Source organism: Anabrus simplex, chromosome 6 (assembly GCF_040414725.1).
Source record: "Anabrus simplex isolate iqAnaSimp1 chromosome 6, ASM4041472v1, whole genome shotgun sequence".
Classification (NCBI taxonomy): domain Eukaryota; kingdom Metazoa; phylum Arthropoda; class Insecta; order Orthoptera; family Tettigoniidae; genus Anabrus; species Anabrus simplex.
Genome location: NC_090270.1, coordinates 280,820,534 through 280,841,600, shown reverse-complemented (window position 1 = coordinate 280,841,600; position 21,067 = coordinate 280,820,534). Strand labels below are relative to the sequence as shown.

Genomic DNA, 21,067 nt, shown 5'->3' with positions numbered 1-21,067 from the left:
GCTTTCGTTCCCGTAAAGCAAAGTTGGTCTGAAAACAGACCGATGTAAAGATAGTTTCGTCTGGGAGCTGACTTCCTTCTTATAGAATACTGCTGATCGCAACTGCGAGCTCACTGCATTAGCTTTACTACACCTTGATTCAATCTCACTTACTATATTACCATCCTGGAAGAACACACAACCTAAATACTTGAAATTATCGACCTGTTCTAGCTTTGTATCACCAATCCGACATTCGATTCTGTTGAATTTCTTACCTACGGACATCAATTTACTCTTCGAGAGGCTAATTTTCATACCATAATCATTGCACCTATTTTCAAGTTCCAAGATATTAGACTGCAGGCTTTCGGCACAGTCTGCCATTAAGACCAAGTCGTCAGCATAGGCCAAACTGCTTACTACATTTCCACCTAACTGAATCCCACCCTGCCATTTTATACCTTTCAGCAGATGATCCATGTAAACTACGAACAGCAAAGGTGAAAGATTACAGCCTTGTCTAACTCCTGTAAGTACCCTGAACCAAGAACTCATTCTACCATCAATTCTCACTGAAGCCCAATTGTCAACATAAATGCCTTTGATTGATTTTAATAATCTACCTTTAATTCCATAGTCCCCCAGTATGGCGAACATCTTTTCCCTCGGTACCCTGTCATATGCTTTCTCTAGATCTACGAAACATAAACACAACTGCCTATTCCTCTCGTAGCATTTTCAATTACCTGGCGCATACTGAAAATCTGATCCTGACAGCCTCTCTGTGGTCTGAAACCACACTGGTTTTCATCCAACTTCCTCTCAACCACTGATCGCACCCTCCCTTCCAAGATGCCAGTGAATACTTTGCCTGGTATACTAATCAATGAGATACCGTACCTCGATAGTTGTTGCAATCCTTCTTGTTCCCTTGCTTATAGATAGGTGCAATTACTGCTTTTGTCCAATCTGAAGGTACCTTACCAACACTCCACGCTAATTTTACTACTCTATGAAGCCATTTCATCCCTGCCTTCCCACTGTACTTCACCATTTCAGGTCTAATTTCATCTATTCCTGCTGCCTTATGACAATGGAGTTTATTTACTATCCTTTCCACTTCCTCAAGCATAATTTCACCAACATCCTTTTCCTCCTCCCCATGAGCTTGGCTGTCTGCAACACCACCATGATGATTTCCTTTTACATTGAGAAGATGTTTAAAATATTCCCTCCACCTCTCCAGTGATTCCCTGGGATCTATTATGAGTTCACCTGAATTACTCAAAACACTGTTCATTTCATTTTTCCCTCCCTTCCTAAGATTCTTCATTACTGTCCAGAAAGGTTTCCCTGCTGCTTGACCTAGCCTTTCCAGGTTATTACCAAAATCTTCCCATGACTTTTTTTTTTATTCAACAACTAACTTACTTGTTTCGCTCTGTTTCTTTCATTTACATACAATTCCATGTCTGCATCGGCCCTCGTTTGGAGCCATTTCTGATAAGCCTTCTTTTTACGTTTACAGGCTGCTCTCACTTCATCATTCCACCAAGATGTTCGCCTTTTCCCATCTTTACACACAGTTGTTCCTAGGCATTCCCTTGCTGTTTCTATTACAGCATCCCTGTATGCCACCCATTCACTTTCTATATCCTGAACCTGCTTACAGTCTACTGTTCGAAACTTCTCACTAATCATATCCATGTACTTCTGTCTAATTTCTTCGTCCTGGAGACTTTCTACCCTTATTCGTTTGCAGACATATTTCACTTTCTCTACCCTAGGCCTAGAGATACTTAGTTCACTACAGATCAGATAGTGGTCTGTATCATCGAAAAATCCGCGAAAAACTCGTACATTCCTAACAGATTTCCTGAATTCAAAGTCTGTTAAGATATAGTCTATTATGGATCTGGTACCCCTAGCATAATAATAATAATAATAATAATAATAATAATAATAATAATAATAATAATAATAATAATAATAATAATAATAATAATAATAATAATAAGGTTCCAGTGTATGGGATCCTCACTAGTGTATATAATATTTGAATCACCGGGTATAAGCCCAGTGACTTTCAAATTAATTTCATTACAGTGGGGGGTTTTTTTCGTGTAAGAAGAGCAACTTTCTAGAAAATGACATATTTCGCAGAAGTGGATGTTTTGCCATACATTGCAATTACGATACCATCATGTGCTAAAATTATGGCTGGTAATTCCATAACATTTGATTCCTCACCACAGAAGGGTTGTCACCGTTACCAATCTCTTGCAAAAAAGAAAAAGCTATTTCCATTTCTTATGGTTTTGGCCACATGCATTTATGTCATCGGCGTGCTTTGAAGAAGCGCCAAAGAGGAGAGTATTTAATAATAATAATAATAATAATAATAATAATAATAATAATAATAATAATAATAATAATAACCTAATAATAATACGACTATTAATAAGGTTCCAGTATATGGGCTCCTCACCGGATTACTTGATTCAAGAACTGGAAAAAAAAAATCAAAGAAAGGCAGCTCGATTTGGTCTGGGTGATTTCTGACAAAAGAGTAGCGTTACAAAAATGTTGCAAAGTTTGGGCTGGGAAGAAGTGGCAGAAAGAAGCCGAGCTGCTCGACTAAGTGGTATGTTCCGAGCTGTCAGCTGGGAGATGGCGTGGAATGACATTAGTAGACGAATAAGTTTGACTGGCGTCTTTAAAAGTAGGAAAGATCACAATATGAAGATAAAGTTGGAATTCAAGAGGACAAATTTGGGCAAATATTCATTTATAGGAAGGAGAGTTAGGGACTGGAATAACTTACCTAGGGAGATGTTCAAGAAATTTCCAATTTCTTTGAAATCATTTAAGAAAAGGCTAGGAAACCAACATATAGGGAATCTGCAAACCTGGGTGACTGCCCTAAACGCAGATCAGTTTTGATTGATTGAATAATAATACTTGTACCGGCGGTACACCTTCTCCGTCCAGTTAAACTGCGCGCCTTCTATAAGGCCATCTATGTAATGGAACTTGATCAAATGTTATGCAAGATACTTGGGTTCGGAACTGTTAGATGTCTCTACCATCGGCCTAAGTGCCCCCTCTGGTGGGATTAAGGACAATTAATTCTTAAGGGAAAGTGTATTTTCACAGTTGGTCAACCTTTAATTTTGAAAATTGTTTTGTTCTTGTGTCAATGTTGTCAACACTTTTGCCCCCTCCAACTCCTGTATCTATCAACCAATCAGAAATTTTGTGAATATTTTCTCTAGGCGATTAAAATTGGCGATGTGTACAGGCATCCAGCCTATCTAGATATAAAGAGTTCAGGAAACTAGACCCCGAAATATTATAAAAGCTGGGCACTTTAGGGCTGCATCGTCATCTTCATCGTTCCAGTTTATTGTGTACGGCGTGTACCTAGGAGGAAGGGGCCGCAGGTCGGCGTTCGGAAGGCCCAGCAACAAAAGGCAATGGCAGAATTTGATAGCTCTGGCAGATAGCTTGAGAGGAAGGTTTCAAACTTCCTTTATTCATGTAAAGTTTTAATTTCATGGTTTAAGTGTAGATTTTCGGCAAGTCTGAGGACCCCGTTCAAATCCCTGCTGGGAAGCAGGGAACAAAGAGTGATTACCCTCTGTTGATTCCCATTCAACTTGGTATGGGATGACGAAAATTTCTAATCATCTAAAACTCTTAACAATCTTTTGGAATTTAATGTTCTTCAAGTAGTCACCCCGGCGTAGAATAGGCTTAGCCTCTGTGTCATTGGGTCATAAGCCACTTAGAGTTTTTAAAACTTCTAGAAGGAGTGCAAGTGTATCGTCTCCTACCGTTTTGTTCATGGCCAATGATGTTCAACCTTTTTCTTTTTACTTTAAGGCCATTTATTATGGGCACTTATTGCCCCTGTTTATGTTTCTGGAAAAGAAAGTGAAAAACTGTTGAGCAGAAGATAAGTCCAAAACAGAGATAAGTATATGTAAATACCTATTTGAAGATTGTCGGATATCACTTTGTGCGCTGGAAGAAATATATGCCTCTGAGAGGCTGGACTGTATTCATTTTGTAGCTCGGACTCCTAGGCTATGTAAGTTAGTGGAGCAAACAGGTTCTTATAAACTACAGTAGTGAACCTGTGTCAGAGCTATAATGCTCATCCCTTCGTATATTATCATGTTGGTAATTCTCTCTAGTTTTGTACCTGATTTTGGGCATTAACTTATGCTTTGGTTAATTTCTTGTCTGCTCATTCACCCGAGCACCTTTTTACACCGCTGTGATCCACGATATCATTGTACAAATAATAATAATAATAATAATAATAATAATAATAATAATAATAATAATAATAATAATATCATCAACGTCTTCTTCTTTTTCTTTTTCTTCTACGTTATCGTAAGCTTACATAGCTTATTTCAGAATTTTATAAATTCGTCCATAAGTCGGCTTTTTACGACAATGATTATATTGCTCAAATTCTAATCTCAATGACTTCAAAATAAGCGCAATACTTCCATCTTGCTTTCCACTTAGGTACTTTAGGATTTTTTATTGCTTTCAGACCCTATTTCAAAGATGTAAACCTCAGACCTCTGCGGCGGACACTATTCAGTAATATAACGCACGCGAGGACTTCATAAAAATTCAGTGTAAATATTGAAACCACGAGTTCACGGTTTAAATCCTATGTACTACTCATGTCACGTGTGTTGGGAACAAGAGCATGTGGAACAAAAGCGCGAATTTATTGGGTCACGCTTGCTGAGAGTACGCAGGGGGCTGTGGGCGCGTGCACCGGCTTTGGCGGCGAGCGGTTTGGCCTGCACAGTAAACGCATTATCCAGTCACACCAGTCAGCGAACCACAAGATAAACATATTATACGCCACTTCCTATCAGCCAGCATATCCTGATGTGTTTACACACACTTGTCGACAAACAGAGTAGAGAGTTTTCTTAAACCATGACAGCAAGTCGATTACATCACACTCTGTTAACTCGCAAACGCTGGCATGCCGTAACGCATCCACTGAACACTCAGAAGCATATTATAGAGGAACCACGAATTAAGGAACGCGATTTGATAAACATTACAATGGTTTCTGTTAATATGAGATGAGCGTTAAATGAATTCATCTAAAAAAGAGCCCGGTTTAGAATATATCAGGAATACCACAACATATACAGGGTTTTCCGAATAAAATCTGACCGTTCTCACAGGGCTGAGTCAATCTCCAGCAGTCACCACTGATCTACATTTAGGCAGTCGCCCAGGTGGCAGATTCCCTATCAGTTGTTTAACAAGTCTTTTCTTATATAATTGCAAAGAAGTTGGAAATTTACTGAACATTTCCCTTGGTAAATTATCCCAATCCCTAACCCCTCTTCTTATAAACGAATATTTGCCCCAATTTGTCTTCTTGAATTCAAACTTTATCTTCATATTGTGATCTTTCCTACTTTAAAAATACCACTCAAACTCATTTGTCTACTAATGCCATTCCACGCTATCTCTCCATTGATAGTTCGGAACATACCACTTAGTCGAGCAGCTCGTATCCTTTCTCCCAAGTCTTGCTAGTCCAAACTTTGCAACATTTTCGTAAGGCTGCTCTTTTGTCGGAAATCACTCAGAGCAAACCGAGCTGTTTTTCTTTGGCTTTCTCCAGTTCTCGAATCAAGAATGGTGAGGGTACACTGGAACCATACTCTAGTTGGGGTCTTACCAGAGACTTATATGCCCTCTCCTTTACATACTTACTGTAACTCCTAAATACAATACCGTTTATGTGATTACCCTAATGAAGTTCTTTCCGTATATTAACACTTAGGTACTTGCAGTAATCCCCCATTAGGAACTTTCACCCAATCAACCCGGTGATTAAAACCGAGAAGAATTTTCCTATTAGGGAAATCCTGACATTTAACCCCTTTTATCAACATACCATTGGTATGTCATTATCGAGGTCCTTTTGCAGTCACTCACAATCTTGTAACTTATTTATTAGTCTATGCAGTATAACATCATGCGCAAAAAGCCTTATCTCTGATTCCACTTGTTTACTCATATAGTTTACATACAAGAAAGCATAAAGGTCCAATAATACTGCCCTGAAGAATTCCCCTCTTAATGATTACATTATCAGATAACACTTCACCTAGTCTAATTCTCTGAGTTCTATTTTCTAGAAATATAGTCACCCATTCAGTCACTGTTTTATCAAGACCAACCGTACTTATTTTTGGGAGCAGTCTCCACCGTACCCTACCAAACGCCTTAGGCAGGTCAATCGCGATACAGTCCATTTGACCTAGTGAATCCAAGATATCTGCTATATCTTGCTGAAATCCTACAAGTTGAGCTTCAGTGGAATAACCTCTCTTAAACTCTAACTGCCTTCTATCGGACCAGTCAGTAATTTCACAAACATGTCTAACCTATATGTCGAGGCTGATCGGCTGGCTGGCTTCCCCCACACCCGCGGCCAATCCAGCCACTACCGGCCTGCACTCTATCTTCGCTTCTTAAATCTGTAAAGCTGTATGCACAGTATAAGAAACTAAACTAAATTCTCGCCTCATAGCAAATGCTGGAAATGTCGTCGTTCCGCAGCTAAACAGACGTTGTAAAAAGTCAATACATTTCGATCAACATGATTAAGTTCGGCCACTGCAATGTTTATTATTGCAGCTCTTATGCTTTTCTTAAATTCCTCTTTGTTATTTTCTAATTTAGGTAGTGATTTTCGTGATGAACGTTGACGTTGAAGTTTTGCGCCGATTTCGTCCAATTTTCCTTGTGCTATGACTACGTTTCTGGTTTAGCACTGAACCGATAGTCTCAAACTTGTTCGCAAGATCGTGAATTGAAATTCTGGAAGAAGGCAAATTGCCTAGAGAACCTCCTGATAAAACGACGAACCGATTCGTATTTATAACATTTACATACAAAAATACCTTGCTCTAAAGGTATCTTTGTAAACAAACGCGGAGTCCTAACTAAAGCGTGGGAAGTGGAGGACAGGAAGCGAGCCTGACAACCAGGTGGTCCGTGGGTATAGGGGAAGCCAGTCAGCCGGCCGACCGGCCCTGACTCAGCCGCATGCGAGTGGTCAAGTTTATGTGGAAAAAGTCCGTAGTAAATAAGGCTGGGGACAGGTGAGGGACTGTCCCGTTGAGTTTCAGTAATGATGTTCCCCAGTTCAAGTAAAATGAGGAGCATATTTCCAAAATGTCCTTTCTCCAGCAGCTTCTAGTTTACAGAACGGATAAAAACGAATAGAAAATGTAATTTTGAGTTTGACTCTTTCAAACATTCTTCTAGCTAATTGTTATACATTTCATAATTCTCCACAATCAAAGAATGCATTTAATACCATACCGTTAATTAGATATTAATACAAATGTGTTGGAGAAGGGACATTTTGGAAATTTAAAAAGGATAAGAGACGTTTCGGAAATACATTTGAACATCCTGCATAGATAACTCTTTACACTTCAAAATACTGCTGACATGCGTACACTTCGGCATCTGTGGTAGTCTCTTCTGAGCATAGAGTTTTCGTTTCTTAATATTTTTCCTCCACTCCTCCTCATTCCTAGTACGTTTTCTCCCTTTTCTCAAGGGAGCAGGAACTACTACACTGTTTTTCACACTATCTTCATTTGACTTTTTTTCTGCCATTATTTTGCGTGGAAACGAATTTAACCTGACAAAAAGTATGTCCAAACTTATTAAATATATCACACAATATGTGTGAAAGTACAATAACTAGGCAAAAAACGCACACGAAGTACAAGGACTTGAATGTATTATTACACCATAACCTGTAGTTCAATTGTTTTCCTAAATCTAATAGACATGCAACAATGTTACCACTACACAGTTATTACCATATTTGCAATGAAATTGCATAGAATGCTCGTTTTGCATTGCCTTTATATCTAATTGTGTTGGAGGATAAGAGACAGCTTTGAAACAATAATGGCAGTCCTTGTTATGCAGTATAGAGGAGAAGAGACATTTTGTAAACATAATTGTGATGCACTCCAGTCAGCCATATTGCTGTGGAGAAGAGACTCTTTGGAAACATAGCACATATTTAACCGTGTTTTGTGCTTATAAAAAGGACATTCTGCCTTAAAAAAACTCATCACCATTCCACGGAGAAAGAGATGGACATTATCAATGTACCCATAAGTCAATTTCCTAAAAATGTGGAGAAAGGACGTTTTGAAAATATGCTCCTCAGATATCACATTAAATAGTCAGTTTAATACAATGTTTCAACTAGCATGTACCGCTGTATCCCCCGCGTTCTTTAATTCAACATTCAGAAACTTATCCTTCCACATCATTCGAGCTTGTTCAATTTCAGAAAATACAATCAGCGACAGGCACACATTAACATTAATCTAGTAACCACACTACCACACTCTTAGAGTCGATCTCCTCAATTTTCAGTTATTCTTTTCGCAGAAACAAAAAGGACAAAGGCGGTTGACATAAAATAATACTTCGTTGCTAAGACGGAGTAGGTACATTCACTGGCAACTTAAAAGTACTTTTATTTTTTATTTGGGGGCATATTTTTTTAAATCTTTCATAATGAAATGAAATGGCAATGGCTTTTAATGCGAGGAGTGTCCGAGGACAATTTTGGCTCGCCAGATGCAGGTCTTTCGATTTGACACCCGTTGGCGACTTGCGCGTCATGATGAGGATGGAATGATGATGAAAACGACACATACACTCAGCCGCCGTGCCAGCGAAATTAACCAATTATGGTTAAAATTCCCGACCGTGCCGGGAATCGAACCCGGGACTCCTATGACCAAAGGCCATCACGCTAACCATTTAGCCATGGAGCCGGACAATCTTTCATAATGATAACCCATGGTTAAATGGTTAGCAGGCTGGTCTTTGGTCATAAGGGTACCGGGTTCAATTTCAGGTCGGGTCGGAGATTTTTACCTTCATTGGTTAATTAGGGTGGCTTGGGGGCCGCGCGTGTGTGTATGCGTGCGTGCGTGCATGCCGTATTCAGTATTAGGTTACATCATAGGTAGGCCCCAATCCTCACAGACACGCAGGTTGATGGCGTCAACTCGAAAGACCTCTACCAGGCCCCTTCGGAGGTGGTGGTGATTATTGTTTTAAGAGGAAGTACAACAGGGCAACCATCCTCCATATTACACTAGAGAGAAAAAAATGGAAGGGATTCGACACTTCGAAAAATGAAGGTATCGGCCAAAGAATGACAAGGGCTACGAAGGGTGTGAAAATTTAAAGACTGCCTAGGCCTCGTAAACCTTAACAGCCCCGGGGTCGGAAAAGAACAAGAGTTGACCAAGTGAGGTCGTATAGGATCGATGAAAGCGGCTACCTAATTAATGTCTCAGAAATAATCTCGACTGACAATTCCACACACATCTCCCCCTCACCCTCAAAAAGAAGAAGCAGACTCCTCCTCCAGGCTGTTCCGGATTGGAGACCAGGAAATATAAACGTGGATTTTGAAACTGCTGTCATTTCTTCTCTGCAAGAATTATTTTCACCGGACGAGTTGGCTGTGCGGTTAGGGGCACGCGGCTGTGAGCTTGCATCCGGGAGATAGTGGGTTCGAACCCCACTGTCGGCAGCCCTGAAGATGGTTTTCCGTGGTTTCCCATTTTCACACCAGGCAAATGCTGGGGCTGTACTTTAATTAAGGCAACGGCCGCTTCCTTCCAACTCCTAGGCCTTTGCTATCCCATCGTCGCCATAGGACCTATCTGTGTCGGTGCGACGTAAAGCCACTAGAAAAAAGAAGTATTTCCAACAACAAAAATACATGGCTGTCATTTTCACATGACAAAATGCTTATGGAGAAAAGTACATTGTCTCGGATTGTCGGTGGACTACCGAGAAAATAGCGAAATCAGCCTTCATATCCGTATGTGCGCAGCACTTGCATTTCTAAAGCCTGAAGGTGTGCTCGATTGCTGGGTGGAAATACACTCTCAAGCTCCAGAAAGTTCCAAACTTAGCCAGTGTTTTTGACTACTTTGTTGAAAATTGGCTAGACAACCAAGACATTCTAATCGAGATGTGGAATTGCCACAACCACGGCACAGGACAACGAACGTTGTTGAGGGCTGGAACAATTGACTCAACAATTTTGTCGGGAGACCACACTCCAAATTAAAAGAGGTTGTCAAAGTGTTGAAAATGGAAGCTGAGAAGACAAACTGTGCATTTTTGATGGCGGAGCTTAACATAGAAGGAAAAAAAACCGAAAATATGACAAACTAGACGGAGGGATTAAGAAAATCCAGAAAAAATCGAAAATGAAAAATGAAAGGTTTTCTGAAGGCATTTGCCTATTCACAGAAAATGGAGTAGTTTATAATTACTATTGTTGAGACAATTGAACCAAAACCAATACTACAAAAACATACAAAACATAAAAATACACAAACAATGACGAAGCCGAAAGAGCTAACTTTAAACACGCCAAAATGATAACAACACCAAAATTATCAGTTCTATTATTTTGCCAGTCCACAGTCCGGATAAAGTGTGATGGAAATCAGACTCTTTGCATTATTTATTTTATTTTCATGGAAATTACACTACATCATTAATATTTTTGGGACCGTATTAGTAATGCAGACCTAGACCGAGCGCCTTTCTTCACTCCAAAAGAATAACAATAGAAGTCCGTGGGGCGAGCCATGATGTTACAGGCGAGCAAATCGCTCCGCCAGTTCGCGCTCTCTGCGCTCGTTCACATCAGTTAAATAAAATATAAGTAGCCGTTTTCGAGATAAGTCGGACACACACACACACACGTGCTTTATTAGTATAGATATATTATTATTAGTACAGTATAGACTAATAATAATCCATTACCGAGCTCGATAGCTGCAGTCGCTTAAGTGCGGCCGGTATCCAGTATTCGGGAGATAGTAGGTTCGAATCCCACTGTCGGTAGCCCTGAAAATGGTTTTCCGTGGTTTCCCATTTTCACACTAGGCAAATGCTGGGGCTGTACCTTAATTAAGGCCACGGCCGCTTCCTTCCCACTCCTAGCCCTTTCCTGTCCCATCGTCGCCGTAAGACCTATCTGTGTCGGTGCGACGTAAAACAACTAACAAAAAAATCCATTATTAATATTTTTTATTTGTGGCACCGGGAGGTAGTTTGGTGGGGGAGGGGGTCGCGCTGTAGCCTTGTGGGGTGGGGATTTGTGTGGAATTGTTAGTCGAGATTATTTCTGAGTTATTAATCAGGTAGCCGCGTCTAAGGACTGTAGGGAACTGTCATGTAATCGAAAGTGAAGAGCCTGGCACAGGTAAGTGGAAGCAATGCCAAGACTCAGCTAAGAACCCTGTGGTCACTATCCCACGCTCCCAAGTTAAGAGCTCCTGGGGCCCATTTTAGCCGTCTTTTACGACAGGCAGGAGATACCGTGGGTGTTATTCAACCGCCCCCACCAACGCTGGAACCTCTTCGGAGGCTCCACGCCGTTATTATTATTATTATTATTATTATTATTATTATTATTATTATTATTATTATTATTATTATTATTATTATTAGTATTATTATTATTATTTAAAACTTGTGTAACATTTTGTTTATGCAATGGTCATGATAAAAATATAAAAGCACTGTACCTTTACCCACATATATGTCTTAACAAAAATAGAGAGAGATTTATTATCACCGCTGTTCGAGGTGGATTCTTCTGGAGTATCTTTATTATTATACTGTTTCCCGTTCTCCTGAAACAATTTCCTCTTGCAAGCTTTCTTACTCTTCGTTGCAGCGTTCAGATCCTCTACGATCTGCTTTTTCGGCGATTTGGTCCAGGAATTGATGCCTTTGAAATGCGATGTTCTGTTAAAGGTTCAGAATTCGTTAATTCTGGAATTCTGCGTTCCACCTCCTCGGTTAAAATTGGACCTTGATTGTCTGTTACCCACAATGTAAGGAACCCCTAGACCCTATTCTTTAAATATATTTTAAATTATTGGCCATATTCCTGTTGCACGAAATCCATACTTCTTGTCATTTGCAATAATCAGTAAAGAGTAAGCCTAAATTGCGGCCAAATATTAATTTTTACAAGAATTGGGTCCTTACCATGTCCTAGGTTCAATCCTCATAGGTGACTCAAACTTCAAGAGGTTTTATAAACATTTTAATTCGAGGAAAATGATACCTCGTATTTTCAACATGGATGTCGTCAGAGTAAGAAATGATGTAGGATACGTTCCCAACTGTTAGTAAATAACAACAATTACACCATACATACGTCTTTATTATAGACTGTTATGTCTTCCAGCGTTCAGTCTGTAAGTATTTGTGAATTTACAAACCGCCGTCACAATCCTCTATGTGTAATTAGTTCTTTGATATCGTTTAGTTCTATAACTCGTATCCTTAAATCGTCAGAAACTGAGTGTCACCATCGTCGTCTTTGTCTCCCCCCCCACTTCTCTTACCCTTCATAACAGAGAGTCCATTATTCTCCTAGGTAATCTACCCTCCTCCATTCGCCTCACATGACCTCCCTACGGAAGTCAGTTTATGCGTGCAGCTTCATTCATCCAGTTCATTCCTCACCATTTATCTCCTCATTCCGAGTACCCTCCTGCCATTGTTCCCATTTTGTTTGTACCACCGGCCATGTCTGTATTTCTAACTTATATACAAAAGATATCCTGAGTCCACCCAGCTTTCGCTCCCGTAAAGAAAACAGATCGATGTAAAGATAGTTTCGTCCGAGAGCTGACTTCCTTCTTACAAAATACTGTTGATCGCAACTGCGAGCTCACTGCATTAGCTTTACTGCACCTTGATTCAGTTTCACTATCCCACCAACCTGGAAGAACACACATCTTGATTACTTGAAATTATCTACCTTTTTCAGCTTTGTATTCCCCAATTTGGCTTTCAGTTCTCTTGGATTTGTCACCTACTGACGTCAATTTAATCTTGGTAAGGCTAATTTTCATACCATACTCATTGCACCTATTTTCAAGTTCCAAAATATTAGACTGCAGGTTTTCGGCACAATCTGCCGGTAAGACCAACTCGTCAGCATAGGCCAGACTGCTTACTACATTTCCACCTACCCGAATCCCTCCCTGCCTCTTAACACCTTTCAGCAGATGATCCATGTAAACTACGAACAACAAAGGTGAATAATTATAGCCTTGTCTAACCCCTGTAAGCACCTTGAACCAAGAACTCATTCTACCATCAATTATCACTTCAGCGCAATTGTCAACATAAATACCTCTGATTGCTTTTAATATGTCGTTGTTGTTTTTGTTGTTTGGGTCATCAGTTCATGGACTTGTATGATGCAGCCCTCCATCCCACCCTATCCTGTGCTAACCTTTCCATTTCTTCGTAACTGCCACATCCTACATCTACTCTAATCTGCTTGTCATATTCATACTTTCATCTACTCCTACCATTTTTACCACATACACTTCCACTAAAACCTAACTGAACAAGACTTGGGTGTCTTAAGATGTGTCCTATCATTCTGTCTCTTCTTCTGGTCAAATTTCGTCAAATTTTTCTCCTCTCACCAATTCGATTTAGTCTCTTCGTTCGTAATTCGACTTGTCCGGATTTGGGGCGAAATTGTTAGCGTCTAGCCTTTGGTCACAGGGGTTCCAGATTCGATTCCAGTCAGGGTCGGGAATTTCCATCATCATTGGTTAATTTCGCTGGCTCAGGGGCTGGGTGCATGTGTCATCTTCATCATCATTTCATCCTCATCATGACGGGCGTCGAATCAATAAACCTGCACCTGGCGACACTCCGGGCACTAAGGGCCATACGCCATTTCCATTTCGTAATTCGCTCCATACGTCTCACCTTCAGCATTCTTATGTAACACCACATTTCAAAAGCTTCTATTCCCTTTTTTTTTCTGAGCTAGTTATCTATCGTCCATGTTTCACTTCCATACAATGCAACGTACCGTAGTCTTCAAAAACCTTTCTACTTCCTGTATCACTGTTCGAAGTGAGCAAATTTATTTTCTTAGGAAGGACCTTCCTTGCTTGTGCTGGTGTATTTAATGTCCTTCTTACTTCTACCATCGTTAGTCATTCTACTAAGTAACAATATTCATCTACTTCCTTTAAGAATTAATTTCCTAATCTAATATTTCCTGCATGATCTGTCTTCGTTCGAATGCACTGTTTTGGATTTGATTATTTTCATCTTGCACTCCTTCCCCAAGACTGTGTCTATATCATTCAGCAATTTCTCCAGATCTTCTGTAGACGTAGATAAAATAACAATATCAACAGCAAATCAAATCTCTCCTCTCCTTGGATTGTGATTCCTTTCCCAAATTCTTCTTCGATTTCCTTTGCCGCCTTTTCTATATAAACATTGAAAAGGAGTGGGGAGAAACTGCAGTCTCGCCTCACTCCTTTCTGGATTGCAGCTTCTTTTGCATAGCCTTCCATTCTTATCACTGCAGACTGATTTTTGTACAGACTGTAGATAATTATTCGTTCTCGATATATGATACAAATCACCTTCAGAGTCTCAAATAGCTTCGTCCAGCCAGCATCATTGAAACCGAGTGAGTTGGCCGTGCGCGTAGAGGCGCGCGGCTGTGAGCTTGCATCCGGGAGATAGTAGGTTTGAATCCCACTATCGGCAGCCTTGAAGATGGTTTTCCGTGGTTTCCCATTTTCACACCAGGCAAATGCTGGGGCTGTACCTTAATTAAGGCCACGGCCGCTTCCTCCTAACTCCTAGGCCTTTCCTATCCCATCGTCGCCATAAGACCTAGAGTACATCGGGGGAAGATGCCATACTTTTTGGTTCTGCATGAAGTTAGGACTGGAAATACTGAGATTTTCAAAACGAGATTTATCACACATGTTTGGCAAGGTTTTCTCAAAATAAAAACCACGGTATACGTTAAAAGCATAATATCTGTATCCTGTAATATAATATTTTTTATAGGTTAGCGTATTAGGCATCTCACCCCGAAGACTGGGGTAAGATGGCAAAATAAATTTGATACAAATATATAAATGTTACTAATTCTAATATGCTATTTATTGTAAAATAATGCAAAAAACAATAATGCATTATAATTACCAACCCTTCTACGGTTGATGTTCACCTTTTTTCAGCACAGTCGTTAACACACGTATCTGCTTCATCTGTGCATGTTTCGTGAAGCTATTTCTTACAGTGAATGTACTGAATCCAGTCCACTTGTGATCAGTTTCTTTCTTAATAGTTTATTTTGCACACAACACACTCATTTCAGGTTTTCCTAGTTTATCAACACAGATGCAGTTTTCTTCCTTCCTTTTTCTAGTGGTTCCAAAATTGCTATGGGTGCTATCTTTTCAAACGAGCTCCCTGGTTTAGCTGCAACACTTGTACTAAATGCAAATCCCGAGCAGGCTGTTGAGAGTCATTATTCTGCAAGAGAACATCCCCTAATAATTTGAAATAATTTCCAGTGTCATCTATTTTGGGTCCCATTGCAGTATCGATGGAAAACGTCTCAAGAATGACTGCAACCAATTCCAGCCTGCCGTTCAAACATTCTTGTTGAAGGGATGAGGAATAGTATTCGCTTCGGCAAATTGAAATGCTAGTCTTCGCAAACCTTCTCCAGTAGCAGGAAATCCGGAAGCCTGTATAGTCTCTTAATGTACAGTACAAGTTGTTTCTCATTTTCTGCTCCTTGGCAACCTACGAAACAAAACACAATATTTATTGCTAAAAGGTAATATTTTATCGTAATTATCAGTGATTATAATTATCATTATTTCTGACTTTTTATTTTATTATGTACCTATATTTATTTATTTATGGTTTGAATCTCAAATAACTGTCTTACTATGAGGTCCAATGCCTCATTTTTTCTCATTGTTTTTCTCTATCCGCCTTTTCAAGGTCCGATATGGATTGTCATACTCCTGAGAAGCTCGGAAACAGTTCATGCCACCAGGTTCAACATGTTCCATTGCTCAGTCGAGCCTTTTCTTCACTCCACTGACCTCTATTTGTGTTCTTACATAATTTCTAGGCATTGCCTGCAGATAAATATATATATGGAAAAGTTATTATGAGTATCCATCTTACCCCGAAGAAAATATGGCGTCTTCCCCAGGGATCGGGGTGAGATGCCAGTTGAAATATGTGATCCAATATGGCAGCAAACAGGTAGTAACTTGACACACACACACTTCAAGATATACAGTACATGATAAACACTTAGTTACAACTGGTACATGGGTACAGGAATCACTATTATTGTTTTTAAATTCATCTGCAATTATTTTACAGTGTCAATTTTAATACTTACCACAGATTTTAGGCTCACAAAGGCGAAAAATATCCGTCCCAACTTCACTGAATGCTTTCCGCTCGAGACACTGACTCAAGGAAGTAGTGGACGGATCTGTGCTGCGCTCTCTTGACACAGTGAAGAAACAGGAGCAAATAGGCGTCATACCCCGATTACCATCTTACCCCGATACACTCTATATGTGTCGGTGCGACGTAAAGCCCCCAGCAAAAAAAAAAAGCATCATTGAATGTCTTTTCTAGAGCTGCGAATGCCATGTCTTCCTTAATTCCATCCACGAATTTTCATCGAATTGAGTTATCCGTGTATTCTGATTTTTTGTACATATTCTGCCCTTCATTCGCCCAAATAATCAGGAGTTTACTGGTCAGTATTTCAATTGGAGTAAACAGTTAAGTGAAACTTAGATTAGAATAGGGTCCTCAGCGTAGTGTTTGTTTTGTTCAGAACAACTGTAGCGAATAAGGATGAATGGTACAAGTGTGGGGGCAGATAGGTGTGAAATATGTGGCTTTAAATAATGGTTTATTGTGAATGGGTGGTGAGGCCGGAAGGGGAGAGGGGGGTAGCGTGCTCCCACGGTGTAGTGACGCGAGAAATTGGTGCGGCTTCACACTTCATTACCTCGGCCTGCCCGAGATTTATAATGCAACTCGTGGAGTTTCGTGTGAGCCGAACCGATTTCAATGATTATACAATGCAAGTGTGTTCTCATACGGCTGTACAACTTGAGTTCTCAGTGATCAAGTTAGGGATCATACATGGTTATTTAATGCGTTTGCGAAATCTTTCGTGTATTGCAATATGTATAATGCAGCTAGTACCAAATTAGAAGCGTTAGAGGCTACTCAGAATTGTTCAACCAAGCTGCTGCTATGTTGTCGCGTTATTCCACCGGGTCAATCCGTTGCGCTCCGCAGAAAATTTCACTGCCTTAGATGGGCTATCACTTGCGTCAAGCTAAGATACTTTTACTTCATAAACTGCTTCCATTTGAGACGACTGCAGTGCGCTGTAATGTATGTGGCGAACAGCGTATAACAGTAGTTAAGCGCGTGAAGATACACTGTATCATGTATTATCCCAGCATTTTTCTAGAATGAATGCAAAGATGGAAATCCACAGTCTGTTTTCAGTTTCAACCTGGTCAGGAAATGGAATTAATGAAGCCCCCATCTAGCGGCGAGGATAGAAACTATGCCGGCTGCCAAAGCCTGTCGCACTCCTCTGGCAGATGAAATGACATTGGAGAGTGTTGCTGGGATGAAGGATGACAAGGAAAACCGGACTATCTGGAGAAAAACCTCGCTTTGTCTGGCACAAACCTCACATTGAGTGACCGGGGTTTGAACACGGAATCCAGCGGTGAGAGGCCGGCGCGCTGCCACCTGAGCCACGGAAGCTACAATGAATGCGAAGATGCCACTGTAAAATACTTGAAGTCTAAACCTATGGCTTATGGTATGCGTCTTGAGCTAGGTGGGTATGGTGTTAAATTAGGTCAAAGAAATAAATGAATTGAATAATCAATTCTTGATTCGTCAAGAAGCATCAAAAAGTGCGGTGAAAATATCACATTATGATATCCATGGCTGAATGGTTAGCGTGCTGGCCTTTGGCCACCGGGGCCCCGGTTTCGATTCCCGGCTGGGTCGGGAATGTTAATCATAATTGGTTAAATTGGTTAATTCCACTGACACGGGGGCTGGGTGTATGTGTTGTCTTCATCATCATTTCCTCCTCATCACGACGCGTAGGCCGCCTGCGGGCGTCAAATCAAAAGATCTGTATCTGACGAGCCGAACTTGTCATCGGATACTCCCGGCACTAAAAGCCATACACCATTTCATTTTATTACCGACCGACCGACCGACCGACCGACCGACCGACCGACCGACCGACCGACCGACCGACCGACCAACCAACCAACCCACCCACCCACCCACCCACCAACAAACAAACAAACAAACAAACAAACAAACAAACAACCAACCAACCAACCAACCAACCAACCAACCGTGTCACACACACTGCCTTTAAGGATATTGACCTTCCAAAACGACTGCTGTCCAGATGGTCAAGGAAGAGGTGTTTTAAAGAAATGAAGAGTGAAGGAATTTCCCGTTGTTTTCCTCACTGAACTTATATATATGCTGTTACATATTGGTCTAATAATAATAATAATAATAATAATAATAATAATAATAATAATAATAATAATAATAATAATAATAATAATAATAGTAATAATGCCAAGAACAAAATTAAAGCAATAAACACGTATGCTATTCCAACTCTTGTTTATTCATTCGGAATTCTGAAATGGTCTGCTACAGAAATAGACAGCATACAAAGAAAAACGAGAACTTTGCTCACCACCTATAGATTACATCATCCAAATTCATGCATGGAAAGGGTCACTATTCCACGAAAATCGGGAGGCCGAGGAGTACTGGTTCTTCAAGTCCTGCTCCTGAATCAGATAAAGAACCTACGGAGACACTTTCATAAAAAGCAAGAAAACAGCCTTCTCCATAAATCTGTAGTACTTGCTGACAAGTACACTGTTCTGTATTCACACAATGCCTCTGATCCACATACAAATCACCAAGTATCCCTGCAGGAGAAAGGACCTGGCGAGAGAAGACCCTCCACGGAAAATACTACAGCAATCTAAACCAACAGAGCATAGACAAGAATGCGTCTTGTATGTGGTTACAAAGTGGGCGCTTATTTGGGGAGACAGAGGGATTTGCAGTTGCTATACTAGACCAAGTAATAGCTACAAAGAAATACAAAAAGTACATCATCAAAGACACCAGCGTACTCTCCGACAAATGCAGACGATGCTCCGTTCATCTCGAGACCATCGACCATATCACAGCGGGCTAGCCCAGAACTTTCCCCCGTAGAATACACGAGACGACACAATCATGTCTCGGGAATCATACACCTGGCACTTGCTCAGGAAAACCAATTAATTCAGGAGCGTATCCCTTATTACAAGTACCATCCAACACCACTCCTGGAGAACGAGTCGATTAAGCTTTATTGGGACACTGCTGTAGTGACAGACAGAATAGTCAATCAATACAGACCAGACATGATACTGGTAAACAAGAAAACTGGGACAACTTTCATTATTGACATCGCTATCCCCAATGACACCAACATTGACAGAAAGTACCGTGAAAAATTTCCAAGTACAAAGAACTTGCAGAAGTGATCAAGAGGATCTGGAAGATGAAACTGGTACGGATAGTCCCTGTGATTCTGACAGTCAACGGCCTCATTCCATACATACTTCACAAGAGTCTGCGAGAACTGGGTCTTCCACCGAACATCTACAAAATTATGCAACATTCTGTCCTCGTGTCAACATGCAACATTGTGCGATCGTTCCTCCCGCAAGAATGAAGATCCCGTGATCTACAGTTTTGTATATACCTGTACATCAACGTTTGTATTATAATGTGTAAATAATTTAATTATGTAAGGCACTTGTTGCATCCCGTGCCCCATTACTACCCATATTTCCTGTGGAGAAATGTATGAATAATAATAATAATAATAATAATAATAATAATAATAATAATAATAATAATAATAATAATAATAATAATAATAATAATAATAATAATAATACCGAGCTCGATAGCTGCAGTCGCTTAAGTGCGGCCAATATCCAGTAATCGGGAGATAGTGGATTCGAGCCCCACTGTCGGCAGCCCTGAAGATGGTTTTCCGTGGTTTCCCATTTTCACACCAGGCAAATAACGGGACTGTACCTTAATTAAGGCCACGGCCGCTTCCTTCCACTTCCTAGGCCTTTCCTATCCTATCGTCGCCGTAAGACCTATCTGTGTCGGTGCGACGTAAAACAAATAGAAATAATAATAATAATAATAATAATAATAATAATAATAATAATAATAATAATAATAATAATAATAATAATAATAATAATTGTACCGGGCGGTACACCTCCGCTCCGCTAATTCAAACATTGCGCCAGTTGAAACTCCTCTACTGGAGGAAGCCTGAACTTTAACAACCATGTTAATTCTAAAGTTTCTCAGAAGATCTCTATACTGTAAATTTTGAAGAGTTCTGAACTGTGTCTTTTTCGATTTATATTTGTTTTCTCTGTAGTGAGAAGTGTGAACATTCTCTTCTAGATGGCACCACTTAAGAACTACAATTGCGCACCCTGGTGCGAAGTGAAGGAACTTTTTTTTGAAGAAATTTTGTTCTTTGTTAAATTTCTTTCTGTCATTGTTTGAGTTGGTAATGTTAATCCGTTCGTTCCGCCAATTTTGAAATTAGCCAATCGCGAATTTCTTAAATTAATTTTCGACCAATCGGGGCTTTCTTCCCCAACCTGCTCTGTAACTGTGTTCAGTAACCAAATAAATTTTGTGGGCGGGTGGTAATCATTCATGAAACGTCTCGAATCTTCCACGAGGATATATAAACTGCTGATTTTCCGGTCTCCTCGCCACTTCAGTAACATCCTTCCTAGTGTGATTATATAGCAGGGGGCGGGAAGCGCCCCTTTCTTCAGGCGGCAGTTCATCCATCAGGTAATGGCCTTTTAATAACTTCTTTGTTTGCTAGCTCAGCAGTTTAACCCTCGGGGCAGGTTCGAAACTTTTACCATGTAACCTTCCTTTAGAATGTAAAAGACACTTGGTATAAATTCCGTCTCTTTAACTACAA

The 21,067-nt window shown here is 40.2% G+C and overlaps 1 protein-coding gene across 1 annotated transcript in view; it reads right to left on the bottom strand.

Moving 5' to 3' along the window:
* Fer2 (48 related 2) overlaps positions 1–16,493 on the bottom strand; it is a 126,049-nt gene extending 109,556 nt beyond the window's left edge. Inside the window, exons 1-2 of the mRNA XM_068228287.1 lie at positions 16,346–16,493; positions 15,644–15,729 (exon numbers count right to left, since the gene is read on the bottom strand). Coding sequence (XP_068084388.1) covers positions 15,644–15,729; positions 16,346–16,493 — 234 coding nt within the window. The remainder of the gene's footprint in view (positions 1–15,643; positions 15,730–16,345) is intronic.
* Between the last annotated feature and the right edge of the window lie 4,574 nt (positions 16,494–21,067).